The sequence below is a fragment of the Zalophus californianus genome, chromosome 6, assembly GCF_009762305.2.
Source record: "Zalophus californianus isolate mZalCal1 chromosome 6, mZalCal1.pri.v2, whole genome shotgun sequence".
Classification (NCBI taxonomy): Eukaryota; Metazoa; Chordata; class Mammalia; order Carnivora; family Otariidae; genus Zalophus; species Zalophus californianus.
Window position 1 is genome coordinate 143,114,103 of NC_045600.1, and position 25,643 is coordinate 143,139,745.

Sequence of the window (25,643 nt, forward strand, 5' to 3'; positions counted from 1 at the left end):
CTTCTCTACAACCCTGAGCAGTGCCCAGGAGAGGAATCACGCCACGTGCAGTAACGATCCCGAGGAAAAGGTCTCACGTATTTAACAAAGCTTCCTACAACACCTGTGAGGTCATTGCTAGCAACCTCAAAGTCTCCTGAGAGAGCTAGTCAGGGTCAAGGTCATAACCAGATGGAATTCCCTGTCTACCCCGCCCCTGGGAAAACCTTGCTTCCTGTGCTCCCAGCTGCTGACCGTCCTGGCAGGATTCCCGGCTTTGGCTGCATAGCGAACTCACACCCGTCCCTGGAAGTCAGCGCCTGCTGGACCACTGCCCCCGTGACCTTGAATACGCAACGCGGACAGCGACACATCACATTTCCTTGGCCCCTCAACGCCATCCACTTCCACCGCAACTCGTCCCTGACCATCGCCCCGATCTTCTTGCTAATCTAGATCCTCATCTGCCCTCTTTGGAACATTTATTCATTAAATGAATATTTACATTTCTCGAGCAGCTCTGACACTCTAGGTGGGAAACCAGGAATCAAAGGGTCAGTGCAACTCATACCCTATTGGTACTAAGTGCACGTGCTACTTTTTCCCCCACACCATTCTCATTTGCCTTTCATTTGAGGCTTGCCCCCCCCACCCCCCATCTCCTCCTTCGGCTGCCTCTAGAAGAAACCCTTTCCTTGCTGCAGACTCCATGTTTCAGGGACAGTCTTTGCTGCACATGGAGCAGATGAATGAATTTGGGTTCGGTCACAGGTGCTCTTCTGGCCCTGGGAGCGCCGCACTAAACACGGCAGGATCATCTCTTGCCCTTCTCGAGCTCAGCTGTCCAACACAGTAGCCAGTAGCCACGGGCGGCCATTTTAATTTTAATTAATCAAAATGAAATAAAATGAAAGACTGGGAACGGCGGTGGCCAACTTTTTAAAAATGCTGGATAGCAACAGTTGGCTAGTGGTTGTCAGTACTGGGCAGCACAGATACAGAAGATGTCCATCATCACAGGAAGTTCTGTTGGACGGTGCTGCCTTAGAGTTTTTATTCGTTCTGGTGGCGGAGAGAGATAATTAAAAAAAAATTAAAATAGACATTTTTAACATATCAGGCAGAGGAAAGAGCTATGAGGGAACATAAAAAGGGACAGATCGTAATGGAATTGGGATGCCGGGGGCTGCTATTGAGACCACTGGCTCCAATAGCCATCTTCTCTTTCTTGACATTCCTCCTTTGGTACCATGACACCATGACCTATTCGTTTTTCTCATACTTCTCTGGCTAAGCGCACGGCGATGGAACAGCCCTTCTGGAGATTCCTACAGTAAGAACCAGAAGAAGGCTCTTTATTAACTGAAGCCCCAGATGTGCTCCGGGATCTCACGGCATCTTAACACCATCCACGTGAGCTGCTGTGACATGGCTGGAGGTACAGGGTGCTTCTTAAGAGCTTTGACATATAAGTAACAGACAGGGAACAAAGCACCGTCTAAAATGCTCGCGGTTCCTGAAGGGTGACTTCTGCCACTTCTCAGGACCACCACAAGGTGGCAGCAGTAGCTTACAAAAGCCGCGGCCACTGCTCACATGCCTCCGCCCCAGCACAAACTGAGCAGCCCTTTATTACAAGGGAAAGAGAAATCCTCTGGGGGTAAGTGTGAACATGAAAATGGCACCTATGTAATTAACAAAGGCTAATTAGAATAGCAGCATGACCCAGAATTCTAACCACCTGTGTACAGAGCCCAGAATAATGGAGTAATGTAGATAACTCTGATATGCATCGATTCACTAATTATATTTGCTTTCACCGTTGAGATGGTGTCCTTCACCCAATTTCATTTTTGCATAAATGAACACACTTCAGTTTTTTTTCCCCCACTACATCCCCCAGAGAAAGGATTTCTCTGGCCTTTTTTTGAACTGATCAATTGCTTTTCCATTAGCTTCATGTAAAACAATTAAGAGAAGAAAATCTATACATTTGTCCCCAGTTGTGATCTTGCACGTTTAAGGCAAACTGCCATGTTCAGCATCTGGGATTCATCATGTCCGCTCTGTTACCTCATCGGTGGGCACATATTTTTCCCAGATGTACAAAATAAAAGGCCTATGAAGTTACAAGGAAAGCAAAAACAGTCTCCATGCTCTCAACTTCCTGCTGCAGCCAGGTACGTGGGGATGGTAAACCGAGGGGGAAGAACGCTCTAGGTCTGGTTTGTCCGAATACGTGGCCTTCTGCACAAACGCAGCCGAGTGGCCCAAAGCCACGCCCGTGCATGCATGAGCAATCCAGGATGCCCCTCCGGAAGGGGGTCTGGGTGAGAGCTTTCTTTAGGAAAAAAAAGAGAGAGAGAGACACAAAGCTGGAAATGGAGAGGTCACAGTTAACCTAACATTTTAGGATTATTTAAGACACCGGGATTTGAACTCAGCTCTTTAAGATCTGCCTAGAACTGTAATCTGGAGCTTGTACCAGGTCACATGTTTAATGACATAAAATGCAAGGCAACTGGAAGATATAAATCCGTGTTTCTTTGTCCCCTTCCCCTCACTGACCCCTTTTTATAAGACTATCCTCTAATGACTACAGATCAGGGAGCAGTATATATTTATTTGCACTTAGAACTGTTCCCATCTTTCATGCACTAATCTTACTTCCGGGAATCTAGTCTAAGGAACTATTGCTAAATACAGAAAGAAATCCTAATATGGAAAAAGATGTTTAATGCAGCATTATTTAAATCATGAACAATTTGGGGAAAGAACTTTTAAATTGAGTAATAACAGAAAATAATCAAATTCAAAGATATGACTACATAATGGGCTATTAAGTTGTCATGAAAACGATGTGTGAAGACCAGACAAAAACATAAAATGCTCACATAATTAAGAGAACAAAGAAAATAGTTTGTACAGTTGTGACAGTATGTTTAAATTTTGCATAGGAAATAGACTATAAAAGAAAAATATGCCCAAATATTAAGAGCAGTTGTTTCAACGGTGATCGCCAAGGTAAATTCTCCTCCTTTTTCCTTTCCAAGAGTTTCCAAATTTTCTTTGTTATTATCTAATGGGAAATACATACTTATGAAAACATTTATTTTGAATATAAAATAATTTCACTATTCTTTTATCTCAAAATTTCAAATTGTCTTCTCCTTATCTTTGCCTCCCTGACTTAAAACCAACACCTTGCAGCCCAGTCTCACCCTGGTTGATATTCTGTTTCCTCTGAAGCATACTGGACTCTGGTCTTTGCTGGAGATTTTCTCAGACTGCTAGGGCCAGAGTATGAGCTGGTCTAAGTCAAAGGAGGGACAAAGAAGACCTTGGCCGTGTGCCCCAGCCATGGCTTATGCTAGTCAGGCTATGGCTTCCACAGAATGTTTAATTATTGATGTTGATAGACAATATAAGTTCATATATTTTATAGAACAATGGTAACCACTGGTTGAGTAAAAATTGGAGAGGCATATAATTTCCAAAAGAGTAAAGAAAATCTGAGTCAACAATTAGATACTAGTGATAAAAGGAAATACTTGAAGGGGGGAAAAAAAAACCCATGCCATAACATGCCATAACGTGACAAAACCAAGACCACATTTATCCTTTTCCTAATAAATGCGAATGCCTTAAATCTTTCTAACAAAAGGCAAAGACTTATTTTGGCCCCAAAACAAAATTAAATTTTACCGTTTATAAGAACACATGCCTGAAACAAACTGAGAGGTCAAAAGGAAAGAATGCATACTTGGAAGTTGCCAAGAGAGTAGGTCTTAAATGTTCTCACCATTAAAAAAAAAGATAATTATATGAAGCGATGGAAGCAGTAACTAACCTCATCGTGATCATTTCACAATCTATACGTGTATCGAATCATCACATTGCACATCCTAACCTTACACAATGTCATATATCAATTATAGCTCTATAAAGCTAGATAAGAGACCACAAAAAAAAAAAAAGACCAGCTAAAACACATGAAACACATATAAACAAAAAGTAGGGATACACAGATTGATATGTGACAAAGTAAAATAGAAACAAAAAGCCATAAACAGGACAAAATAGGTTACCTTCTATGGCTAACATTCCAACCCACAAGGAAGACACAACAATTATAAACATAGGCAGAATACCATAGCACTGAAAAACATTGACAGTTCAACTCCCAAACGTAAGCAAGACACTGTAGACTACCGCTCTCCATCTTCCATAAGTGAAGGCAAATAAAAATCAGGATACAGAGCACTGGAGGAATACGTCCACAAGACTTGATTTATGGGGTACAAAATGGGATATGTCATCCTGTTTTAGATATTAATCAGTATGCTTCCCTCCCCCTCCACCCCTACCCAGGGCTCTCCGGCTTCCACACAGGGAGATGTGAGTCACTCACCGCAGAACCAGATGCAAAGACTGCAAATACTAGATTAAAAAGCTGGCCTAAACACAAGACAGAGAAATGTTAATGCATGCTAGCATAGCACTCGGCACCAGGGAAGGTCAAGGGGATGTGAGAGCCAAGGAGCACAGGGAAAGGAACAGGAGAACACCCCAACCTCTGCCAGAACGTGGGCCACCTATCCAGAGTGCCAAGATAACTACAGCATCCCTCTTGTCATTGACCCATGAGGATCACCAAATGCCCAAAGAATAACACTTATGCGTGCCTCAAGGCCCTCCTCTTGATTTTTTTCTCATGTAGCCAACTCGGTCCAATAGCCCAAGACATTTGTATACGCCTCCCCTAAAGAGACTGGAGAGCTGTGGGCCCTCAGGTCACCGGAGGGGCTACGGTGACATAAAGGGCAAGCCCTGAACAGGCCACTGTGGCTCTAGTTAGCATGAGTTTGAAATCTCACTCCGAGCTAGGACCTTCTGGAACATGTGTTCCCATTACAGTTAAAGAAAAAAAAACTGTACTGTAAAAATATAACACACGTCACCTCTATAGTACATTTATAAAATTTAATATAACAGGCTATGAAAAAAATCTTTTGGATGTGTTATTTGACAATAGTACAAGTCTAGAATTTAACAGACAATAAAAGCGATCCAAACACCTAGAAAAGATTAAAAAAAAAAAAGTCCTGAACATTTAGATCAAACAGGGCATTAAAACTGCAATCACGAATTTATTTAGAAAACCAACGGAAGAACTATATCACATAAGGAGAACAAGGTGTGAGGCCAAAGTCATACTCAGGAAGAAAATTTATAGCCTTATATGTGCTGATTATAAAACACAAAAGAAAACATATAAACTTCATATTCCACTGAAGAGATTAAGGAGCCCCCAAATAAAGGTTAGTGGGCCTTTGTGTTGCTGCTCTTCTTAGATAATTTTTTTTTTTTTTTTGGCTGCCTAGGATCTAAAGCTGCTTCCTATATTAGGGAGATCCACCATGGTGTGGAGCTTAGACATCTAGAGCCTGGGCACAGCATCTAGAATTAGCCAATCAGACGTTCCCCCTGGAACTCTGGATCTCACCTGAATGCCTGAAAGAAGCAGGGAAGAGCTTAGCCTTAATTCTGATAACCACAGCCAGCATTCAGCGTCCAGCACATCCCAATGAGCTGCCCCTGGACATGCCAAGGATCTGACCACTGAAATTCCTTGTTCCTGCTCATTCCCCCACGTGGTACCCTATGCCATGAATCTCTGGGCCACCTGATACCCTTCTCCCTTACATCCTGTTCCAGCTTACATTAAACAGGGCCAGTTCCTTTTGTTAATAACTTCAATCTCCTGAGCAGAACAGAAGGAAACACTATATGAGAAAGAAATTAATGATAGAAAAAAAATCTGTGGCAATAAGTAAACAAGAGCCATTTTAATTAGCACTATGCAAAGCTCAAGAACCATTTTAAAAGACCAATGAAACTGGAAAACCTTTTCATGTGTCTAATCACTGAAAAATGAAGGTCACAAATACTTTTACAAAGGAAAAAATGTACACGAAAGATTCTGAAGTTTAAAAATAACGAGATATGATGTATAACTGTATACCTGATTAAATTAAGAGATAAATTACCAACATTAACTGGAGTGGGAAACTTGAATATACCATCAACCACAGAAGAAATGTCAAAAAATTGTTTAAAAAATTCACTCTCTTCCCAAAGGGCACAGAGTGGATTGGTTTAGGGGCAAGTTCCTTCAGACCTGTGCTATTTAAGCCTCTGGAATGTGGAGAAAGAAGGCAGATGAGCATGTACTGGACTAGACCAGGACAAAGGGGACCCCAACCTTAGTCCCTGCACCCAGCTGCCCTCAGTGTGCAGTTCCCCTGGGGTGGAGCCTGCTGTTGAGTGGGATTCAGCTGTTGTGTGGACAGGCCACCTTGCCATGCTATTCTGATCCAGCTACCCCCATCCTCACACCTTCCAGTTACTTATCTGTGGCTTATCTACAGCCACCTGTAGGCCAGTCAAGCCCATACTAATTAATCCTTGGGATGGCCATCTCCATTCCCTCCCCTCAGTTCACCTTCTGCCCTACCGTAGAAAGAATGCTTCTGCTCACTCCTGCCCACACCCTCTAAGGGGTAGTGAGGAAACACGTACAGGGAGGTGCAGTTACCCACGAATCCTCACTGGGATGAAGTCAGGGACAAGGGAGTCCAGAGCTAATGGCAAAGGATTTTTTCCTGGAGAAACGCAGGACACCAAGCCTGGATGCCAGGAAACGGCAAGCGTAAAGCGGAAGCGTCCTGGGCAATCCATGGCTCTTGGTCATCCCAGGTGGGACTTGTTGAGGGCTCAGAAAAGAGGAGCTTCTCTCAGAGGGAGCTTGGAGGAGGAAACTGTTTCAGGGTTTAACGTGGCTAAGAGTGGGTTGCAGGTCTGCGGAGCCCTGGGGACCTTTGGAGGCAGGGTTCTGCGCAGATGCTGACCTGGTGGGCGCAGCTCTAGCACAAGGAGGCACCGGATGCTCCAGGCCCCGTGCTGGGCCTCAGCTGTGCGAAATGACGCTCGATAACCTACGCAACTGGTAGGAATTACCGAGGGGGCGGGGTCCCGAGCGTGGTGCGTCCCTCCCCCCCCCCCGCCCCCCGCCCCCCGCCCCCCGCCCCGGCAAGGAGCGCGCAGTTCACAGCTCCTTGGAGACCCTTGCTGTTCAAGCAGTTGACAGTGGGCTTCGCGAGCACCATATTTATCAGCAAATTACCCAGTAACTGCTGGTCCTTCTAGAAGGCCACAGTCATGTGGGCAGACTGCACCCAGAGCACCGCGCGGGGTAAAGAAGAAACAGCCTCGCTGCCCTCCTACCGCAGGTCCCCTCTCCGGTCGCATTTCGGTCTCCCTAGGCGTACTTGGGAGCGTCCCTACCTCAAAACGGACACCTACCCAAATTGCGCCTGAGAGAGGCGATGTTGCCCGCGAGCAAAAGCAGGTTTCGCACCAAGTCCCAGAAGCACGAGAGGTGCGCCCTCCCTCCCCAGCCGTGGCCCTGCTACCGCCCCTGGCCCGCAGGAAACCCTGCGTGAGTCTGCCCCCCGGACCCGGGAGCTCCCCAAAGCCCAGCGCTCCCAGGCCCCGCTTCCCGGCCGCTCGGCCCCCAGGTCTCCACGCAACAATGAGGCGTGGGCGGCCCCGGCGGCTTCATTTGCATACCGCCGCGGCTCGGCCAATGGGCTGCGCAGGGGCTTTGGAACGCCGTGTTGCCATCTGCGTGCGCGCGTGTGTGCGAGTGTGACAGCGGCAGTGGCCGTGGCCCTGGCCGTGGGAGGCGGGCCCGGCGGAGCCCAGCCGCGCGGGGACCGGCCCCAGCGCCCGCTCCCCCAGCGTCGCGGCCGCGCGGCCCGGCGAAGCCTGGAGACCCCCCCCCCCCCACGCCGGGCGCAGTCGCGATGTCGGTGGCGGGGCTGAAGAAGCAGTTCCACAAAGCCAGCCAGGTAGGGAGTCACGGGGGAGGTCGGGATGGGGGTGGCACCAGGGGGCCGCGGTCCCCCGAGGTTTAAGGCCTCTGGTGCCCCGAGGGGCCTCTCTTGGGCCGTGGAGGTGCCGTGAGGGCTGCCTGCTCCTCCGCCGCCGCCCCCCGGCCGCCCCACGCCGCCCCCGGCCCACGCTCTGCCCTGAGCACTGTCTGTCGGAGGGCTTCCGTGGGCCGGCTGCAGAGGCGGCTGGCCGCAGGGGCTCGCGCGCGGGAGAGGGGCGTGCGGAGGCCTGCGCGCTGCGCTCGGCGCCACCCCCCTACCCGCGCTGGGCCGGGGACCCCGGGGCCGCCGGGCGCCTACCTGGAGGTTGGGAGCCTTCGGGGGCGCGTCTTGTAGCCTCGCGGCGGGTCCGGAGATCCTGGGCCCCGCACGCGCCTGGAGGTGGACCCCGCCGGACCGCGCCGCGACCTCGGGCCGGGGCTCCCCATGGCGGTGCCTCGCCTGCGTGCCGTCCCAGCGGCGCCGGCCCGGCTCTTGCTCCTGGAGAGCAGCGGTCTGGCGCGGAGACGCCGGCAGACACGTAAACAAACAGCGTTAGACGCACCTTCACGCGCAGAGCGCGGCAGACAGCCCGGTGGGGGCGTCCGGGAAAGCTTCCCGGAGGAGGAGACGCGTCGTTTGGGAATTAAGTAGGAGCAGGAATTGTGGTGGGGGGTGGGGGGGGGGGGAGGGAAGGGGGAAGGGCGTTCTGAGCGGAGGGAAACAGGAAAACAGGCAGGGAGGCGTGAAATTTTTGTGTGTACTTGAGTGTGTGTGTTGACGACAAGCAAATTTGTATTCCAAGATTGCAGTCTCTTCTGGCCATGGCAGAGCTCACACTAGCCAGTCCCAGACCTGCAGCCTGGTTTTGTTGCTCTGTCTCTCCCTACCTGCCGCCCCCCCCCCCCATTTGGCTAGCACCAAGGTGGACAGATTTCATTGAGAATCCACATTTATGAGATCGTAAGCCTGCTTCTGCCACAAATTGGAAAGCAGCTGAAATGAGAGGATTCTCTTCTAGTCTCAGTCTCAGGCTGAGGACACTGCCGTCCGCTCACTCACGCCCCTTCCATGAAGAAACGGGGTGATGCCCAGATTCTGGTTGGGGACACTGGGTGGACAGTGGTGCTCTGCAGGGTGATAAGGAGTCCTGGAGGAGGGGCCGCCTGGGTGCACTCATCGCTGGCCCTGCGCCCTTTCAAGGGTTTGGGGCCATTCAGATGTCACTGGCCTCGGGGCAGGTGCATGCCCTGATCTGGGTCTCAGGGGGTGAGGCCAAGACTGGAACTACAGACTTTAGGATTTAAGCCCTAAATGGACATTAAAAAATGTAAGCGCTTAAATATAGACTCTCGGGAGCAGCCACATTTAGGGACAATGTTTAGCCCAGTCCTTGATAAGCAGGGGCCACTCAATAAATATTTATTGAATAAAGGAAACTTTTGGGGGTGGAGGAGCACAGGAAGGAAAGAACTGGTAGAATGCAGGAGAGAGAAGAGAGAATGTCATGGAAACGGGGTGGGGGACCTTTAAAGGTAGGAGCCTCGGGCAAGTGCTGCTGTGAGCTCAGAACTAGAGCGCCCCTCGCTTGGGCAGCCAGGGGTGTGGAGTAATCTCTGGCTGTGCTTGTCGCACTGGCTTCCCCAGTACTGGCCAGGAACTGACCTTTTTTTGAAGATTTTCATTTATTTGGTATGAACTTCCTAGGAGCACGTCTCAGAGATGACAGAGACATAAGCTCAAGGGTGATTCAAGTTGGCTTCTGAGCACTAGCCAGCGTGAATGGTTGAGGTCTTAGGAGGTTATTGGTGTTGGAGAAGGGTCATGCTAGTGAGGAGGTTGTTGAGATTAACCACCTGTAAATCAGTCCCTTAAGAACAAAATGAGAGTGGGTCTCATTTAGATCTTTGTTGCATGAGCTGAGGTCTTTTGTGCATCTGTTGGAAAAGAAAGGAATCATAGATTCTGTCTGCACTTTACAAACCACATTTTGTGGTCAAAGTGCCCAGTAGATAAGTTTTTATCTGTTCTAGATAGAAGTCTCTCTAAGAAATCTTGCAATGGGGCAGATTTGGTGGAGAAATTAGACTGGGTTTAATATAAGAGGGAGCATGAGAGTAAAAAAAGGCCAGCTGTTCTTCTCAGACAACATTTTAACAGCAGGTTTTAATTCACATAGAACCTTTCCAGGGCAGGGGAAAGGGAGACCCAGATGATGTCAGGGGCTTGACAATTCCCAGGGACCCAGGCCTGGCTGTGCCACTGACCAGCTCTGTGACCTTGGGAACGTGACTTAACCCATCTAAACCTTAGTTTTGTCTGTACCTTGGATTAGAGGATTTGGAAGCTATGTCTCTCCTCTAAAATTGCACAACTGTGAATATTCCAAAAGCCATGGAATTCACCTTTATGGGTGAATTGTATGGTCTGTGGATTATATCTCAATATATACCTCCCAGTTCTGAAATTCTTAATTCACTTAAAGTATTTCAGAGAAAGATGATAAGGTAGGAAGGATCTTTTACAAATAAGGGAACTAGAACCATGGTGACTGCAAATGATTTTTCTCAACAATAGACAAGGTAAAATAACTTATAACCTCCTGATAACTGGTTCTTCTTTCTTGGTACCTCACTTATCTCTGAGGGAGAAAAAAAAAAATCCCCTTATTTTATAGAAAATGAAAAACTGTAAACCCCAGGGATTATTCCTCATTTTGGCAGCCGGTGGAGACTGATAGAGAAGAGGGAGAAATAAAGTTAAGGAGAGAGAGCACAAGTGGAGTTGATCACGAAGTTTAGTTAATTCTCTTCTTCAGCATTTGGGACTTAGAAACCTAAGTGTCCCTAGTTCATAATTCCTTTTTTTTTTTTTCTCTTGAAAGGATTTTTAAATGTACCCTCCTACTGGTAGGGATATAGCTTGAATTATTAGAGATAAATACAAAGAGCTTAAAGATGGCCTTGTGGTTTCTTATCAAACATGGTGCCCGATTAATAAAAATGCAGCTTAGAGTAATTTCATTAGGGTTAGCACTCATTGATTTGTATTAATTATGCTTCATAAGGCATAATTCATGGTGGTTTTCTTGACATGGTGGTTATTATTGAAACAGGACGCTCAGGCCACACCTGTACTTACTCTGACCTGAACGCTGCGCGAAGAGCCATGTTCTTTCTCTCTGGACTTCCAGAAGACGTGTGCCCCATCCCAGGGAAGTCTAGGGAGCAGTTTATCTTTCCTCTTTTTCTTCTTTTGTCTCCAAACTAACCACATAATGATGACCCTAGATGGTGGTGACACTTATAGGTTTCATGTTAAAACAGTTTTTTTGGGGGGGGGGGTAACTCCCCTACCCCTTTGTCTTCTAATGTATTAACCAGAAAAAATGATGAGCAGTCATAAGGGGCCTAGACATTTTTCGTGTGACAACCAGCTGCCCATACTGACCATTTATGGATAAACACTTCGGAGAAGGATAGTCTTTGTAAATTATGAGAATCTCTAGGGAGGCAATGAACGTCTCTTGTTTCACTGTCTCATTAGAGAGAAAGATAAAAATGCACTCTGCAAAATCCATGGTGATTAATTTTTTTTCTCTGAGATGCATCAGAAAATACATGCTGCTAAAACATTCTTGTTCCTTTCCACATAGATGGCTTGATAAATTCATCTTTAAATCTTTGCTTTTTTTTTTTTTTTAATTTTAAGTCAGGGCGCTAGAATAGATGTCCGAGCCAAATTGATTTTGATTTTTACACAATATAATCCAAACATTTCTTACCCCTGGTGACTTTTTTTCTCTAAAGTAAATGTAATTTAGGGTATCATTTGCTTGGAATTTGATTTTAAAAAAGGTATTTAAAAGCAGGGATATTGGTTTTTGGCTATTTTTTTCAGATTAATTTTTCAGCTTTATTAACAATTGAATGTAAGTTATGTTACCCAAAGTTAAGTGTGTGTGGAATCATGTGTATTTGGGGGAGCTGTTATTGGCGTGCTTTACCCAGGTAACAAAACGGCTCGTGAAGGGAACTGACAACGCTGCTACCGTATTTGGCTAAATAATAGGAGAATGTACTTTGGAGGTTCCACACCAGCAAAACGTGGATGGTTGGATTTTGCATTTCAGTAGAAACCTGGGGAAGTGTTGAGTGGGGGCAAGGGTCTGGGGGAAGGCTCGGGACGGGATCAGGGAGGTGCTCTTGCCATTCTAACTGTTGAGTTCTGTGAAATGCCTTCCCAGGGAGCTCTTGCCTTGCAATTCCCGGGGTCACGTCCACTTGTTGTCAGCACACCACCCCAGCGGTGATCTTCCAGCTTTCTTCCTCATCCACGGGATGGATGGTGGTGACGTCCCCCCCGGCATCGGACCGATGCCGCCTCGTGCTTGCTTTGCCTGCTCAGAGCATCCGTCAGGGGCAGAAGCTGCTGGGGTTCCAGGCCTGATGACTTGGGTGCCCCCTCCTGAGCCTGATGGCGGAGCCCTACCTCTTCATCCCCCGTCTTCCTTTGGGCCACAGTTGAAGGCCTGGAGGGGTCTGCCAGCTGATGCGTGGGCGCCCCTCTGTTTGTCCTAGAGTAACAAGGACACACAAGCACCTGGCCACCTCCCCACTGGGCTCCACACCCCACCCCTCTCCTTCTCAGGGATGTCGCATTATATGGACATACTGTCGCTTATCATCTATCTTGAAAAAAGATAGGGAAGAGCCCTTGCTCGGTCGAGATCCTGCTTCACCCCATCCTATTATCTCTCTCCCCTTCCCAGCAAAATTTATTGAGAACAGTATCTGTTGCCCCATCTCTACTTTCTCATCTCCTGTTCCCAGCCGGTTCCTGCTGGCTGGCCTCTGTGGGCTCTGAGGTCCAGGTCTTGCATGACTCACCCCCCCCCCGCCCCCCCGCAAGTTGCCACATCTTGGGATCACTTCCCCACCTGACTCTCAGCAGCCTGTGACTCCGAGGACCATACTGCACTCGCAGATCCTGCACTGGCTCGCTTTTCCTCTTCCCAGCCTCCTTTATTGCTTCCTGACCTCCCACCCTCACCCCCCAGACATTGTGGAGTGCCCCAGGGTTCTGGCTTGGGCACCTCCCCTTTGTCTCAGCCTCCACCCTGCCAAGGTATCTTCTCCAGCGTCACGGGATATATAGACAATCCACACATTGATTCCATTGATTCCTTTGTAAATGGTATTTCTAGTCCAGATGCTCCTTCTGAATACAGACTCCTGACAAACTCATAGGTCACCTCTCCCCGTGGATATTTAAAAGGCTCCCAAACTTAAGATATACAAACTTGAACTCTGGATTTTCTCTGCCCCAACTTGTTCTGCTGGTGGTCTCTAGCTCAGTAAACCACACCGCCGTGTGCTCAGCTGCTCAAGTAAAACAAAACGAAAACCGGGATTCCTCTTTGATTTTTTTTTTTTTTTCTTTCCCTCATTGGAAAGGAAGTTCATCGGAAAGCCTTTCCTCTTGGTTCTGTTTTCAAAACAAACTGCTAATGTGTTCATCTTTCTCTTATCTCTGCTGCCACTCTCCTCCTGGCCCTGACCCTGGCCTCCTGCCCCATGCGGCTGCAGGAGTCTCCCGCCCCGTTCCCAGACCTTTATTCCTATGGGCTACAATCCATTTACTCACTGTGGTCACGATGCTCTTTTTTAAAATGTGTCTCGGACGTGTATCCTTCTTCTGCTTACCAGTCTTTAATTCTTCAGTGGCTTCTAGTGGCATTTAGAATAAAACCCAGACTTCCTCCTCCTCTGGCCTGTGAAACCGCATCTCACTTGCCACCCCCTCCCCGCTGGTGATCAGACACACTGACCTATCCGTTCTGTTGATGTGCTAAGGTCTTCTTATCTCGGGGCTTTTGTGGTCGCTGCTCTCTCAAGCTGCCCTGCCTTGTCTCTTGATCTTTGCAAGGTGTCTCCTCATCATTTGGATCACAGCACAGAATTCAGGGTGCTCATCAGAGAAGCCTTCCCTCACCACCCAGTTCAAATAGACTGCCCTCGCTATCACATTACCCAGGCGTTTTTGAAAACCATACCACAAATATTTTAATATTTTGACAAGTGTATTCAGTGTCCTTGGTTTCCTTTATAATCCCGTGTATTTTTATTTAATTTTATTGTTTTAAAGATTTTATTTATTTGACAGAGAGAGACAGCGAGAGAGGGAACACAAGCAGGGGGAGTGGGAGAGGGAGAAGCAGGCTTCCCGCGGAGCAGGGAGCCCAATGCGGGGCTCGATCCCAGGACCACGGGATCATGACCTGAGCCGAAGGCAGACGCTCAACGACTGAGCCACCCAGGTGCCCAATCCCGTGTATTTTTAAATTAAGCTTTGTTTTGAGATAGTTACAGATTCACGAGCAATTGGGAGAAAAAATACAGATCCCTGTACCCTTTACATGGCTTGTTTCCTCCAGCGGTAACATTTTGCAAAACTAGAGTTCACAATCACAAGCAAGCTACGTAAACTGATACAATTAGGCAACAGAACAGATCCATCACCACTTACCTATTGAAGGACATGGGAATTATTTCCAGGTTGGGGCTCTTACGAATATAGCTGTTGTACATACTTATGTACAGGTTTTTATGTGAACTTAAGTTTGCATTTTTCTAGGATAAATGCCCAGGACTGCGATTGTTGGATCTTATGGTAGTTCACGTGTTTAGTATTTTAAGAAACTGTCTTCGTTTTCCAGAGTGGCTGTACCATAGTACATTCCTGCTAGTAATGTGTGAAGGTTCCAATCTTTCCACATCATCCTCAGCATTTACTGTTACTATTTTATTTTTAATTTCATTGTAGTTTTTATTTGTATTTCTCTAATTGTAACAACTTTTCATGTGCTCAGCTTATTGGCTTTCTGTATCTCCTCTTAGCTGAAATGTCTTTTCTTGTCTTTAGCCCATTTTTAATAGGATTTTTAAAATTGTTGTGAGTTCTTTATATATTTTGGATGCTAGTCCTTTGTTGGACGTGTGGTCTGCAAGTGTTTTCTTCCAGTCTGTGGTTTCTTTTTATTCTCTTAACCTGGTCTTTCATAGAGCAAAAGTTTTTAATTTTGATGAAGTCCTGTTTGAGAATTTCTTCCTTTATGGATCATGCTTATTAGGATCTAAGAACTCTGCCTAGCCCTGGATCCTGAGGATTTTTTCTTCAGCTTTTTTTCTAAAAAGTTTTATATTTTACATTTAAGTCTGTAATACGTTTTGAGTTAATATTTATTTTATTTTATTTTACTTTAAAATTTTATTTATTTCACAGAGACGCAGCGAGAGAGGGAACACAAGCAGGGAGAGTGGGAGAGGGAGAAGCAGGCTCCCCGTGGAGCAGGGAGCCCGATGCGGGGCTCGATCCCAGGACCCTGGGATCATGACCTGAGCTGAAGGCAGACGCTAAACGACTGAGCCACCCGGGCGCCCCTTGAGTTAATTTTTGAAATAAGGCATGAGACTCAGGCCAGAGATAATTTTTTTTTGCCCGTAGATATCCACTTCACACTTGTTGAAAATCCACTGAATTGCTTTTGTACCTTTGTCAAAATCAGCTGGGCATATTCGTGTCTTCTCTGTTTTCTCCTGTTCATCTGTGTGTATTTGTCCATTCCTTTGTCAACATAATCCAGTCTCGATCACTGTAGCTATATGGTAAGTCTTGACATCAGATTGATTCTTTCCACGCTAGTCGTCTTTTTCAAAATTGTTTTAAGCTACTCTAGTGTCTTTGTCTCAGTTTTAGAATCATCTTTCCTGTGTCTACAAAAAAATCTTTCTGAAATTTTGAAAGCAATTGCATTACACCTGTGTATCAGGTTGGGGAGCACTGACATTTTCCCTGTGCTGAGTCTTCTAGTCAGTGGACACGGTGTGTCCCTCCATGTAATTTGCGCTTGGATTTCTTTCTTTGGCATTTTATAGTTTTCAGAGCACAAGTCCTGTACATGTTTTGGTAAATTTGCACCTAAGTATTTCATGCTCTCTTAAAGCAATTGTAAAAGGTATTATATTTTTAATATCCATATCTTCACTGTTAGCGTGTAAAAATATTGATTTTTGTATGTTTAATTGTTCTAGGAGGGTTTTTTTTTTTAATTAAGATTCCCTGGGATTTTCTATGTAAACAGTCTTGTCGTCTGAAAATAGGACAGTTGTATTTCTTCCTTTCCAATCTGTATACCTTTAATTTCTTTTTCTTGCTTTATTACACTAGCTGGAACCTTCAGCATTATTTGATAAACATGGTGAGAGTGTAATCCTTGCCTTGTTCCCCATCCTAGGGGAAACCATTCAGTCTTTTACTATTAACTGCAATGTTAGTTGTAGGATTTTTGTAGATGTTATTTATCCCTTTGGGGAAGTTCCCCTCTATTTCTACTTTTCTGAGTAGTTTTTTTTTTTATCATGAGTGGGTGTTGAATTTTGTCAAGTGCTTTTTCTACGTCGGTTGATATGATCCCATAGTTTTTCATTAGTGTATTAATATGATGGACTATATCAATTGATTTTTGAGAATTGAACTAACTCTGCGTCCTTGGAATAAAATGCACCTGGTCATTGTGTATATTTATTTTTAAATATATAGAATAAATTTATAGGAATAGGATTTATTTGCTAATATTTTGTCATGGATTTTTTTTTTTGTGTCTGTGTTCATGAGGGATGTTGGTATTTTTTGGTACTGTCTGTAGGATTTTGTTTGTTTGTCTTTTTATTAAGTACGCTCTATGTTCAACGTTGGGCTTGAACTCATGACCCTGAGATCAAGAGTTGCACACTCTAGTAACTGAGCCAGCCAAGCAACCTTGTCTGTGTAGTTTTGGTGTCAGGTAATACTGCCTTAATAAAATGAATTGGGAAGTGTTCTCTCTTATTCTGTTTTCTGGAGGAGACTGTGTAGAATTGGTGTTAATTGTTTTTTAGACATTTAGTAGAATTTTTTAGCGAAACCATCTGGGATTAGAAGTTTCTCATTTGGGGGGCACCTGGCTGGCTGAGTCGGGAGAGCACGTGACTCTTGATCTCGGGGTTGTGAGCTCGAGTCCCATGTTGGGTGTAGAGTTACTTAAAATCATTAAAAAAAGTTTCTCATTCGGGAATTTTATTAGTTTGTGTCTTTAAAGGAATTGGTCCGTTTCATTTAGGTTATCAATTTTATGTGTGGAGAGTTAGGGTCCATAGTAATGTCCCCCCTTTCATTCCTGATATTGGTAATTAGCGTCTTCTCCCTTTTACTTTGTCAATCTTATTAGAGGTTTGTCAGTTTTATTGATCTTTTCAAAGAACCAGGTCTTTGTTTCATTTTCTCTGTTGTTTTTTGCTATTTTCAATTTCATTGATTTTTGCTCTTTATTTCCTTCCTCTGCTTGCTTTGGTTTATTTCTAAATTTATTTTATTTTTCTGTGTTCTTGAGGGAAATCAGATCATTGATTTTGAGATTTCTCCTCTTTTCTGATATATGCACTGGTGCTATATGTTTCCCTCTTAGCACTGTGTTAGTTGTGTCTCATTGATTTTGGTATGTTGTATTTTAATTTTCATTCAGTTCAGTGTACTTGTTGATTTCCCTTGAGATTTTCCCTTCGATCCATTGATTATTTAGAATTGTGCATTTTAGTCTCCAAGTGCTTGGCATTTTTCCTGTTATGCTCCTGTTATTGGTTTCTAGTTTGATTCCATTGTCATTAGAGAACACACCCTGTGTGATTTCAATTTAAAAAAAAAAATGGTTGAGGTTTATTTTCTGGCTCAGGATATGGCCAGAACACATGGTATATGTTCTGTGGGTACTTGAAAATAATGTGTATCTGCTGTTGTTGGGTGGAGTGTTCTATAAGTATTGATTAGGTTAACAGTGTCAGATTCTTCTACATCCTTATTGATTTTTCTGTCAAGTACTATTAATTTTTGGGAGAAGACTTCATATATAGAACTGTAGATTTGTCTCTTTCCTCTTCCACTGCTATCAGTTTTTGCTTTGTATGATTTGCAGCTCCACTGTTTGGTGCATACACATTTAGGGTTGCTGTGTCTACTTGGTGGATTTACCCTTTTAAATCCATTGTCGTTATAGAATGTCCCTCTCTGTCTCTGGTAATATTCATTGCCCTGAAGTCTCCTCTATCTGATATTAATATAGCCAATTCTGCTTTCTTTTGATTAATGTTTGTATGATATAAATTTTTTATTCATTTACTTTTAACCTGCCTATATTGCAATATTTGAAGGAAGTTTCTTATAGACAGCATATAGTTAAGCCATGCTTTTTAATCCAATCTTCCAGTCTTTGAATTGGTGTATTTAGACCACTTACATTTAATGTAATTATTTATATGTTAGGGCTAAAGGATACCATTTAATTATTTTTTGGGGGAGTTTTGTTTTGTTTTGTTTTCTTATCTTCCGTGCTTTCCTGTGTGTTACTTGATTTTTAAAATTTCATTTTGATTTATATACAGTTGACCCTCGAGTAATGCTGGGGTTAGGGATGTCCCCACAGTTGAAAACCCACATACAAGTTTTGACTCCCCTAAAACCTAATTACTAATAGCTTGCTGTTGACCAAAAGCCTTACCAATCACCTAGTTGATTAACACATATTTTGTATGTTAAATGTATTAAAAACTGTAGTTTTACAATAATATCAGCTAGAGAAAAGAAAATGTTATTAAGGAAATCATAAGGAAGAGAAAATATGTTTATAGTGTTGTATGTGTATTTGTTGAAAAAAAAAGTGTATAGGAGGGAGAGAGGGATACAGGGTGGCACCAGTGTGGCCCCAAGATGCTGATCTCGTGTAGCCTTGTGGCCTCAGCTCAGCATTAGCAGCCCGTGGGTAGCAGCATAGGCCTGGAGGTGCAGTATACCTGCCCCATCTGCTGGAGGCGTACCACCGGCCCGGGACCGTTGGCAGCTGCAGGCACACCTGGATGGGCAGGCATGGAGAAGATGGTATGGCTGGGGTGGGGGGGGTGGTTCCTGCACCTGGTGGGGAGGGACTGAGGTCTGTGGCTGCCCTGGTGCATCCCTGGAGCCTGGGTGTGTGAAGGACTCGGGTGGTGAGAGGGCCAGGGAGTCCCCTAGACCCAGTCACCCCCTCAGTATACTAGGTGACATGCATCCATGTCTGGTTTCGGATCTATGGGGGACCTGCCAACTGCCTCCACCCCACATTTAGGGCAGGAGGTCTGGCCTCTGCACCTGTCTCCTTTGATTAGGTCCCATGGAGAGTGGGATGGACAGTTGTAAATAAACGTTTTGTGGCTTTTGCTGTCAACCCTTTAAAAAAAATCTGCATACAGGTGGACCCCTGCACTTTAGACCCATGTTGTTCAAGGGTCAACTTTATAGTGTTTTTGAGTGTATCTCTTTGTATAGCATTTTCAGTGGCTGCTCTAGGTATCACGTTCTATCTACATAACTTATCATAATCTACTGGTGTCATCATTTTAGCAGTTTTAGTGAAATGTAGACTTATCTCCCTTTATGTCCCATTATCCTTCTTCATTTATAATATAATTGTGTTTAATATTTCTTCTGTGTTGAATATTTCCTCTGTATATGTTTGGAAACACATCAGTGTCCTATGATTATGACTTACTCCTCATCACTTAATCATCAGTGATTCTGCTTTTGTAATAAAATATAATTTAGAAAACTCAAGAGGGGGAGTCTCTACTAATTACCATATAGTTTTGCTTACTCTATTCTTCCCTCTTTCCTGACGTTCCAGGATTACTTCTTTCATCATTTCCTTTCTGTTTTGAGAAATCCCTCTAGCCGTTTTTAGGATAGGTCTGCTCGCAACAAATTCTCTTAGTTTTTATTCATCTGATAATGTCTTGATTTCCCCTTCAGTCCTGAAGGATACCTCCTCTGGTTATAGGATTCGTGGTGGACCGCTCCTTTCTTTCAGCACTGAATATCGTGCCACTTTCTTCTGACCTCTGGGATTTCTGATGAAAAATCTATAATTTGGATGGTGTTTTCCTCTACACGTTAAGTATCATTTCTTTCTCAGTGCTTTTAAGATTCTTTCTCTTTGGTTTTTAGAAGTTTGGCCATGTTGTTTTGGTGTGGGTTTCTTTTGGTTTATCCTGCTTGGAGTTCAGTTAGCTTCTTGAATCTGTAGGTTTATGTCTTTTGTCAAATTCAGAAGTTTTCAGCCTTCTTTCTTTTTTAGTTTTTTAAATATTTATGTATTTATTAGAGATATATATAGAGAGAGAACGTGGCAGGGAGGGGCAGAGGGAGAGGGAGACAGAAAATCTCAAGCAGACTCCCCACTGAGTATGGAGCCTGACACGGGGCTTGATTCCACCACCCTGAGATCACGACCTGAGCCAAAACCAAGGGGCAAATGCTTAACCGACTGGCACCACCCAAACCGCCCCATCAGCCCTTATTTCTTCCAGTGTGGTGTGTTTTTTGTTTTTGGATTTTTTTCTTTGTTTGTTTTTACCCCTGCCCTCTTTCTTCTCCTTTTAGGATCCTGATGACATGAATGTTAGCTCTTTTGTTATAGTCCCACATGTCCCTGAGCTCTGTTCTTCCCTCACCCCCCAGTTTATTTCCTCTTGGTTGTTCAGATTGGGTAATTTCTATTGTTCTACCTTCCAGGTCACTGATTGTTTTCTCCTGTATTCTGTGGTTGAGTTGAAGGTTGAATCTTTTTCTTTCAGTTACTATATTTTTCATATAATATTCTAAACTTGAGTTTTCGTATATAATTTCTATTTTGTTCTTTATATCATCTGTTTCTTTGCTGAAACTTTCTATTTACTGAGACTTTCTATTTTTTCATTAGTTTTGAGCATTGTCATAATTGCTTATCAGCTCATTTAAACTCTGTCCAATAATTTTGATTGTTCTGTCATCTTGATGTTGACATCTGTTTTCTTTTCTCATTCAATTTTGAATCTTCCTGGTGCTTGGCATGATGGTGATTTTTAAAATTGAAACCTGGGCATTTTAAATATTATTTTATAAGACTAGATCTTATTTATTTATTTATCTTGAGAGAGAGAGAGAGAGAGAGAGAGAGAGAGGGAGAGATTGTGGGCACAGGGGGAGGGACAGAGGGAGAGGGAAAGAGAGAATCCTAACCTCTACACCCAGTGTGGAGCCTGACACAGGGCTTGAACTCATAACCCTGAGATCATGACCTGAGCCAAAATCAAGATACTCAACCAACTGAGCCACCCAGGTGCCCCAAGACAAGATCTCATTTAAATTGCCTCTTTTTACTGGCTTTCTCTTTCACTGCTGTGGCAGGGAAAGATGATGGCACTGCCTTGTTACTTCTCAGTGGGGTGGATGCCCTCTTTCCCCCACTCAGAGTCTTGGTACTCAGAATGGGAGTTCTGGCTCCCCTCTGGGCCTTCACTGATACCTTTTTGGCTGGGACAGGTAGAAGAGCCTTGTTACTGCTCCCCAAGTGGCCTCAGCCAACACCACGAGACTGGGTGGCCTCATTACCACTTGGCGGTGGTGAAAGTCCTCACTCTCTGCTAGGCCTCCCAGCAGCAAGGGGTGGGGCACCTCATTGGCCCTTGCAGAAGTGGAAGTCGAGGCTTTCTCCATAGTCTCCGCTGACACCAAAGGTGAGAGCAAGGTGAGAGTAGTTACTCGCCAGTGGAGATGAAAGTCCCGGCTCCCTACTTGGTCTTGTCTGGCACGACCCCAGGGTAAGGAGGCGGTGAGGGTTGGGTCACCTCATTATAGCCTGGGAAAGGTGGAAGTCTAGGCTCCCCACTTATCCTTTGCTGGTGTGGGCGGGGGTGGGGCCACATTTTTTCTGTAGTGTTTGAGTAGAGCTGGAGTAGAATGGTTATTCTCTGTTCTCTCAACATTTTCTGTCTTGCTAAGCTGTCCCTTGCCTGGTCCTTTGGCTAGAGAGAGTGATGGGTCTTTACTGGGACTTTTTTCCCCCTTGCACCTGTTAGTATTTCTGGGTTGCTGGTTTCTTTAGCCCCAAGTCTTGGGTATATGGGGGAAAAAGAAACTGCAGGAAACTCACCCCCGTGTCGTTTCTTGGGTCCTGAGATTTCTAGCTAGTACACCTTCTTCTTTCCACCTTTCAGGGTTTCTTACGTTTATATTCTATATAATGTCCAGAGGTTTTAGTGGCAGTTAGTGGGAGGAATAGGAAAAACTGTACCCATTCCATCTTCCCTAAAACAGAAGTGGTCTGTGTTACCCAATTAAAGTCCCCGCTTAGCGGATATAATTGTCTGTTAGTTTCTTGCCCCGTTTATCCCTTATGGCCTCCTAAACCTTTTAAACACCGCCTGGCATATATTAGGTGCTCAGTAACCATCTGCTGACGTTGAATAAACATTCAGCACCTAGTGAGGATGGTGAGTTGGAACCTGGATGTTCTCCTGTTTAACTCCAACCAGTGGTTTGTTTAGATCCTCTTGACTTATGGGGAGGAATGTTCAAAATCTACATTTTATATGCAGTTTCCTACTTTTAAAATATTGGTAATTATTAAAAATTTTAAAAAGCTGTGCAGGTCAAAAGAAAACCATGTGTGATAAATTAATATGCTCCACTAATAATCAGCAACTTTTCCTTAATGGTCTTAGACTAGCATATATTTCTTGAATGGTTTATCTGCAGGTCAGCTTTTTTCTCAGGTTTGAATAGTAGAAGGATGATTCCTGGTTGCCCATGGTGTTGCCAGTACTTACTTAGGAGTTAAACGTGGTTTCTGGTAAGACGGCTCTTGGCTTCTTGTCTGGGGATGTTCCTGGAAACTTTGTTGGAAGGCACATTGGATGGAGCCGAACTGAGCATTTGCTCACTGCTGTGTTAGGCTTTCCAAAGGAGCTTGGCTGGCATGATGTGTGAGCTGCGGAATGATCAGGTGTCAGGGCAGAGAGCTGTCTAGTCATGGTATAAATTCAACAGTGCCGAGTGGGCATAGTGGCAGAAGGCATACTTTGCAATGAGTGGGCAGCTCACACAACTGTGCAAACACTGGCAAGAAATGAGCTGGAGCTAGAACTTTGCTTGTGGTGACCTATTTAGGAATATTTTGAGAAGAGGATGCAAGAATAGGTAGTTTCTAGAATATTCTAAGGCAGGTAAAACCTCTTTTCGGTGTGCTCATCAAGTCATAAGTAAAAGTCCTATGTCTTAAAACAGACAGTACATTTTTTATAACTCATAACATTTGTGTTAAAAAAGTTAACCAACAGCCTTGAATTTTATTCCTACTGGATTCCTACTATTCAAATTGATGTCTTAGACTAGGTGCTTTTTCCAAGAAAAGATGGTTGTTGTTCAAAGCACACGGTCATGTCTTTTTAAGACATGAGGGGATGACACCTGGACCAAGAGTGATGTTGTATAGTTAACATCTAATGAAGAAATTTCAGAGTGTAAATGGTGTATAAAATCCCATGGTTTGGCCATAGATAGCTAGGGTTTGAGCCCTTAGAAGCTCAAAAGCCAAGAATTGATTTATTTCTCTTGCTTTTCAGCATTGGAGTCCTGTCCTGGGGGCAGTAGATGGGGGCCCAGCTTTATTTTGAAGGAGCAGTAGTGAGAGTGGGTGCAACTGGGGAGAATAAAGGAATTTCTTTTTTCTTGTCTTTTATTCCCTCTTTGAGTGGGAGTTGTTAAATCAAGTCTATTAAATGTGCCTTCATTCTACTCCATTCTACAGGGTTTGGGAGCTGAACTTCCAGGAGCTGAGTCTGTATTGATGTTGGTAAAACAGCTTGGATGCGCAGAGGCTGGAGGTCTGTCTTTGAATAGTGGTTGTGCCAAAATGGCGGAGCTGCCAACCTCCCCAGCGTGCGTACTGAACGAGGGGGGTGGACCAAAGTGCAGGTAGCATGGAATACCCAAAGATCGTGGGATTTGGGGTCGGGAGAAGTAGGTTTCCTGTGTTTGCCAGGAAGTGTGACTTTGAGAAAGAGTAACTTAACTCTCCTTGGGTTTGATTTCCTCATCCCTAAAGGGAATAATGAGATCAGTATCAGAGGTTGTTCATCAGTGTCCATGTATCGAGTGTGTTTTTGTTTGCTCGGACTCTTAAGTAGGTACTTGACACACGTACATAATCCTCACAGCAACCTGATAAAGTAGTTGCTGCTTCCACCATGTTAACAAATGAGAGGGGCATCTGGATGGCTCAGTCGGTTAAGCGTCTGCCTTCGGCTCAGGTCATGATCCCAGGGTCCTGGGATGCAGCCTGGCATTGGGCTCTCTGCTCAGTGGGGAGTCTGCCTGTACCTCTCTGTCTGTCCCTCCTCCCAGCTCATTCTCACTCTGGCTTTCTCTCTCAAATAAATAAATAAAATTTTAAAAAATGAGAAAAGATGAACAGCCCATGAGAAGCACCTGGACCTCCTTCCTGCCTGCATCCCGGTATCTGGTACACAGGGTTCTCCTCTGTGTACCAGAGAGGTGAAGGTGTGTTCTCAAGGTCATGGAGCTTTCTCATCTTTCAGCGAGGGCTTGAACTCAGCAATTAGGAGGGCCTCTGTGTGTGTTGCTGTGTGTGAGAAATGAACGTGATTTCTCAAGAACGAATGAATGAACGCACAGGCTGATACACAAATTCTTCTGTGGGGTAGGGAGAAAAGGTTTGCAGTATTTTTGTGTGCTATGATAATTAAAAAAAAACGGGTAAAGTGAAAAATTAAATCCTATTTGAATCTGTGTATTTATATGCATTTGATGGTTTCTGTAGCACGTTTTCCAGGAACTACGTAAGGAGCATGGGGGACATCTTCAGTGAGGGCTACAACAGGGTGTGACCTGCTGCTTTGGCTGTTGGCCGTTCTTCCCCATGTCTCTGCACAGGCCTGGGAGTGTGTCGTATGAGTGTGTTTTCCTTGGCTGCCTTTTCTTCTTGTTTCTTAGCTGTTTCTGGCTTTGAAGCTGGCATCCATCGACCCCCCCCCCCCCCGCCCCGACACACAGTGATTGTAAACCAGCAGACCACACCATCCGTTTCTCCTGGAATCCACCATATTTTCTGCTTCATGACTATTTTTAGGTCTTCACTTTTGTTGTTGCTTCCAGCCTCAACGACATCCAGCCACTAGTCCTGTGTAGTAGATTCTACCTCCTAGAGATTCCTCCCGTTCACCCCCTCTTTCCATCCCCACCACATCCCCCTGCTTCACAGGGAGTAGGGTCCTACCTTTCCCCTCCCAGGGCTCCCCCAGGGGTCCCCAGAGCCCAAGGGTAGACTCTCAACTCCTTAACGTGGTGTGGGATGACCTTTCCTGCGGTCCCAGCCTTCTAGCAGCCCTCCGTCTCTACTCTCCAGCAGCCTCAGGTCCATTCACTCCTTTGCCTCTTCTTTTACTTCTGTAGGAGATTCCGCTGGCATCTCTTGAGCCTGCAGAACCTCAGCTCACCCGGCTTCTGTGTATTCTTCCTCTTTCTTCCAAAGCCCTTGCTCGCAACGCACAACTCACTGAGCCCTGATGTACACACATCGATAATGTCATGTTTATTATGTGGCGATTCTTTTGGTTACTTCTTGGGCCTTCCTACTCGATATTGTAAACTGTTCTCACACAGAAGTCTTCAGAGATGCTTGTTGAGTGAATAAATGATGGCTTATGGCTCATTCTTTCTTCATGAGTTCGAGCTCACAACTTTTACAGAAATTTGAGGTTTCTAGATTCCCGATAGCTGGATAACTGAGGTGTTGTACCAAAATTAACATTTCCTTTCATTGTATTA

General features: G+C 44.8%; 1 protein-coding gene and 1 long non-coding RNA gene across 11 annotated transcripts in view; one reads left to right on the top strand and one right to left on the bottom strand.

The window, feature by feature from the left end:
* Window positions 1-8,396, bottom strand: part of LOC113910093 — a 107,704-nt gene extending 99,308 nt beyond the window's left edge. For both annotated transcript variants that reach the window (XR_003515917.2, XR_003515916.2), the window contains exon 1: window positions 8,235-8,396. This is a non-coding gene — a long non-coding RNA (uncharacterized LOC113910093). The remainder of the gene's footprint in view (window positions 1-8,234) is intronic.
* SH3GL3 (SH3 domain containing GRB2 like 3, endophilin A3) overlaps window positions 7,696-25,643 on the top strand; it is a 155,391-nt gene continuing 137,443 nt past the window's right edge. For 7 of the 9 annotated variants that reach the window (XR_004820148.1, XR_004820149.1, XR_003515913.2 and 4 more), the window contains exon 1: window positions 7,696-7,892. Coding sequence is in view for 2 of the 9 variants with exons in the window: in XM_027571929.2 (XP_027427730.1) it covers window positions 7,848-7,892 (45 nt within the window). In the remaining 7 variants the exon portion in view is untranslated. Of the gene's footprint in view, window positions 7,893-23,604; window positions 23,681-23,710; window positions 23,772-25,643 lie in introns of those variants that run through there. The other 2 variants (XM_027571930.2, XM_027571931.2) reach the window with 2 other exon arrangements.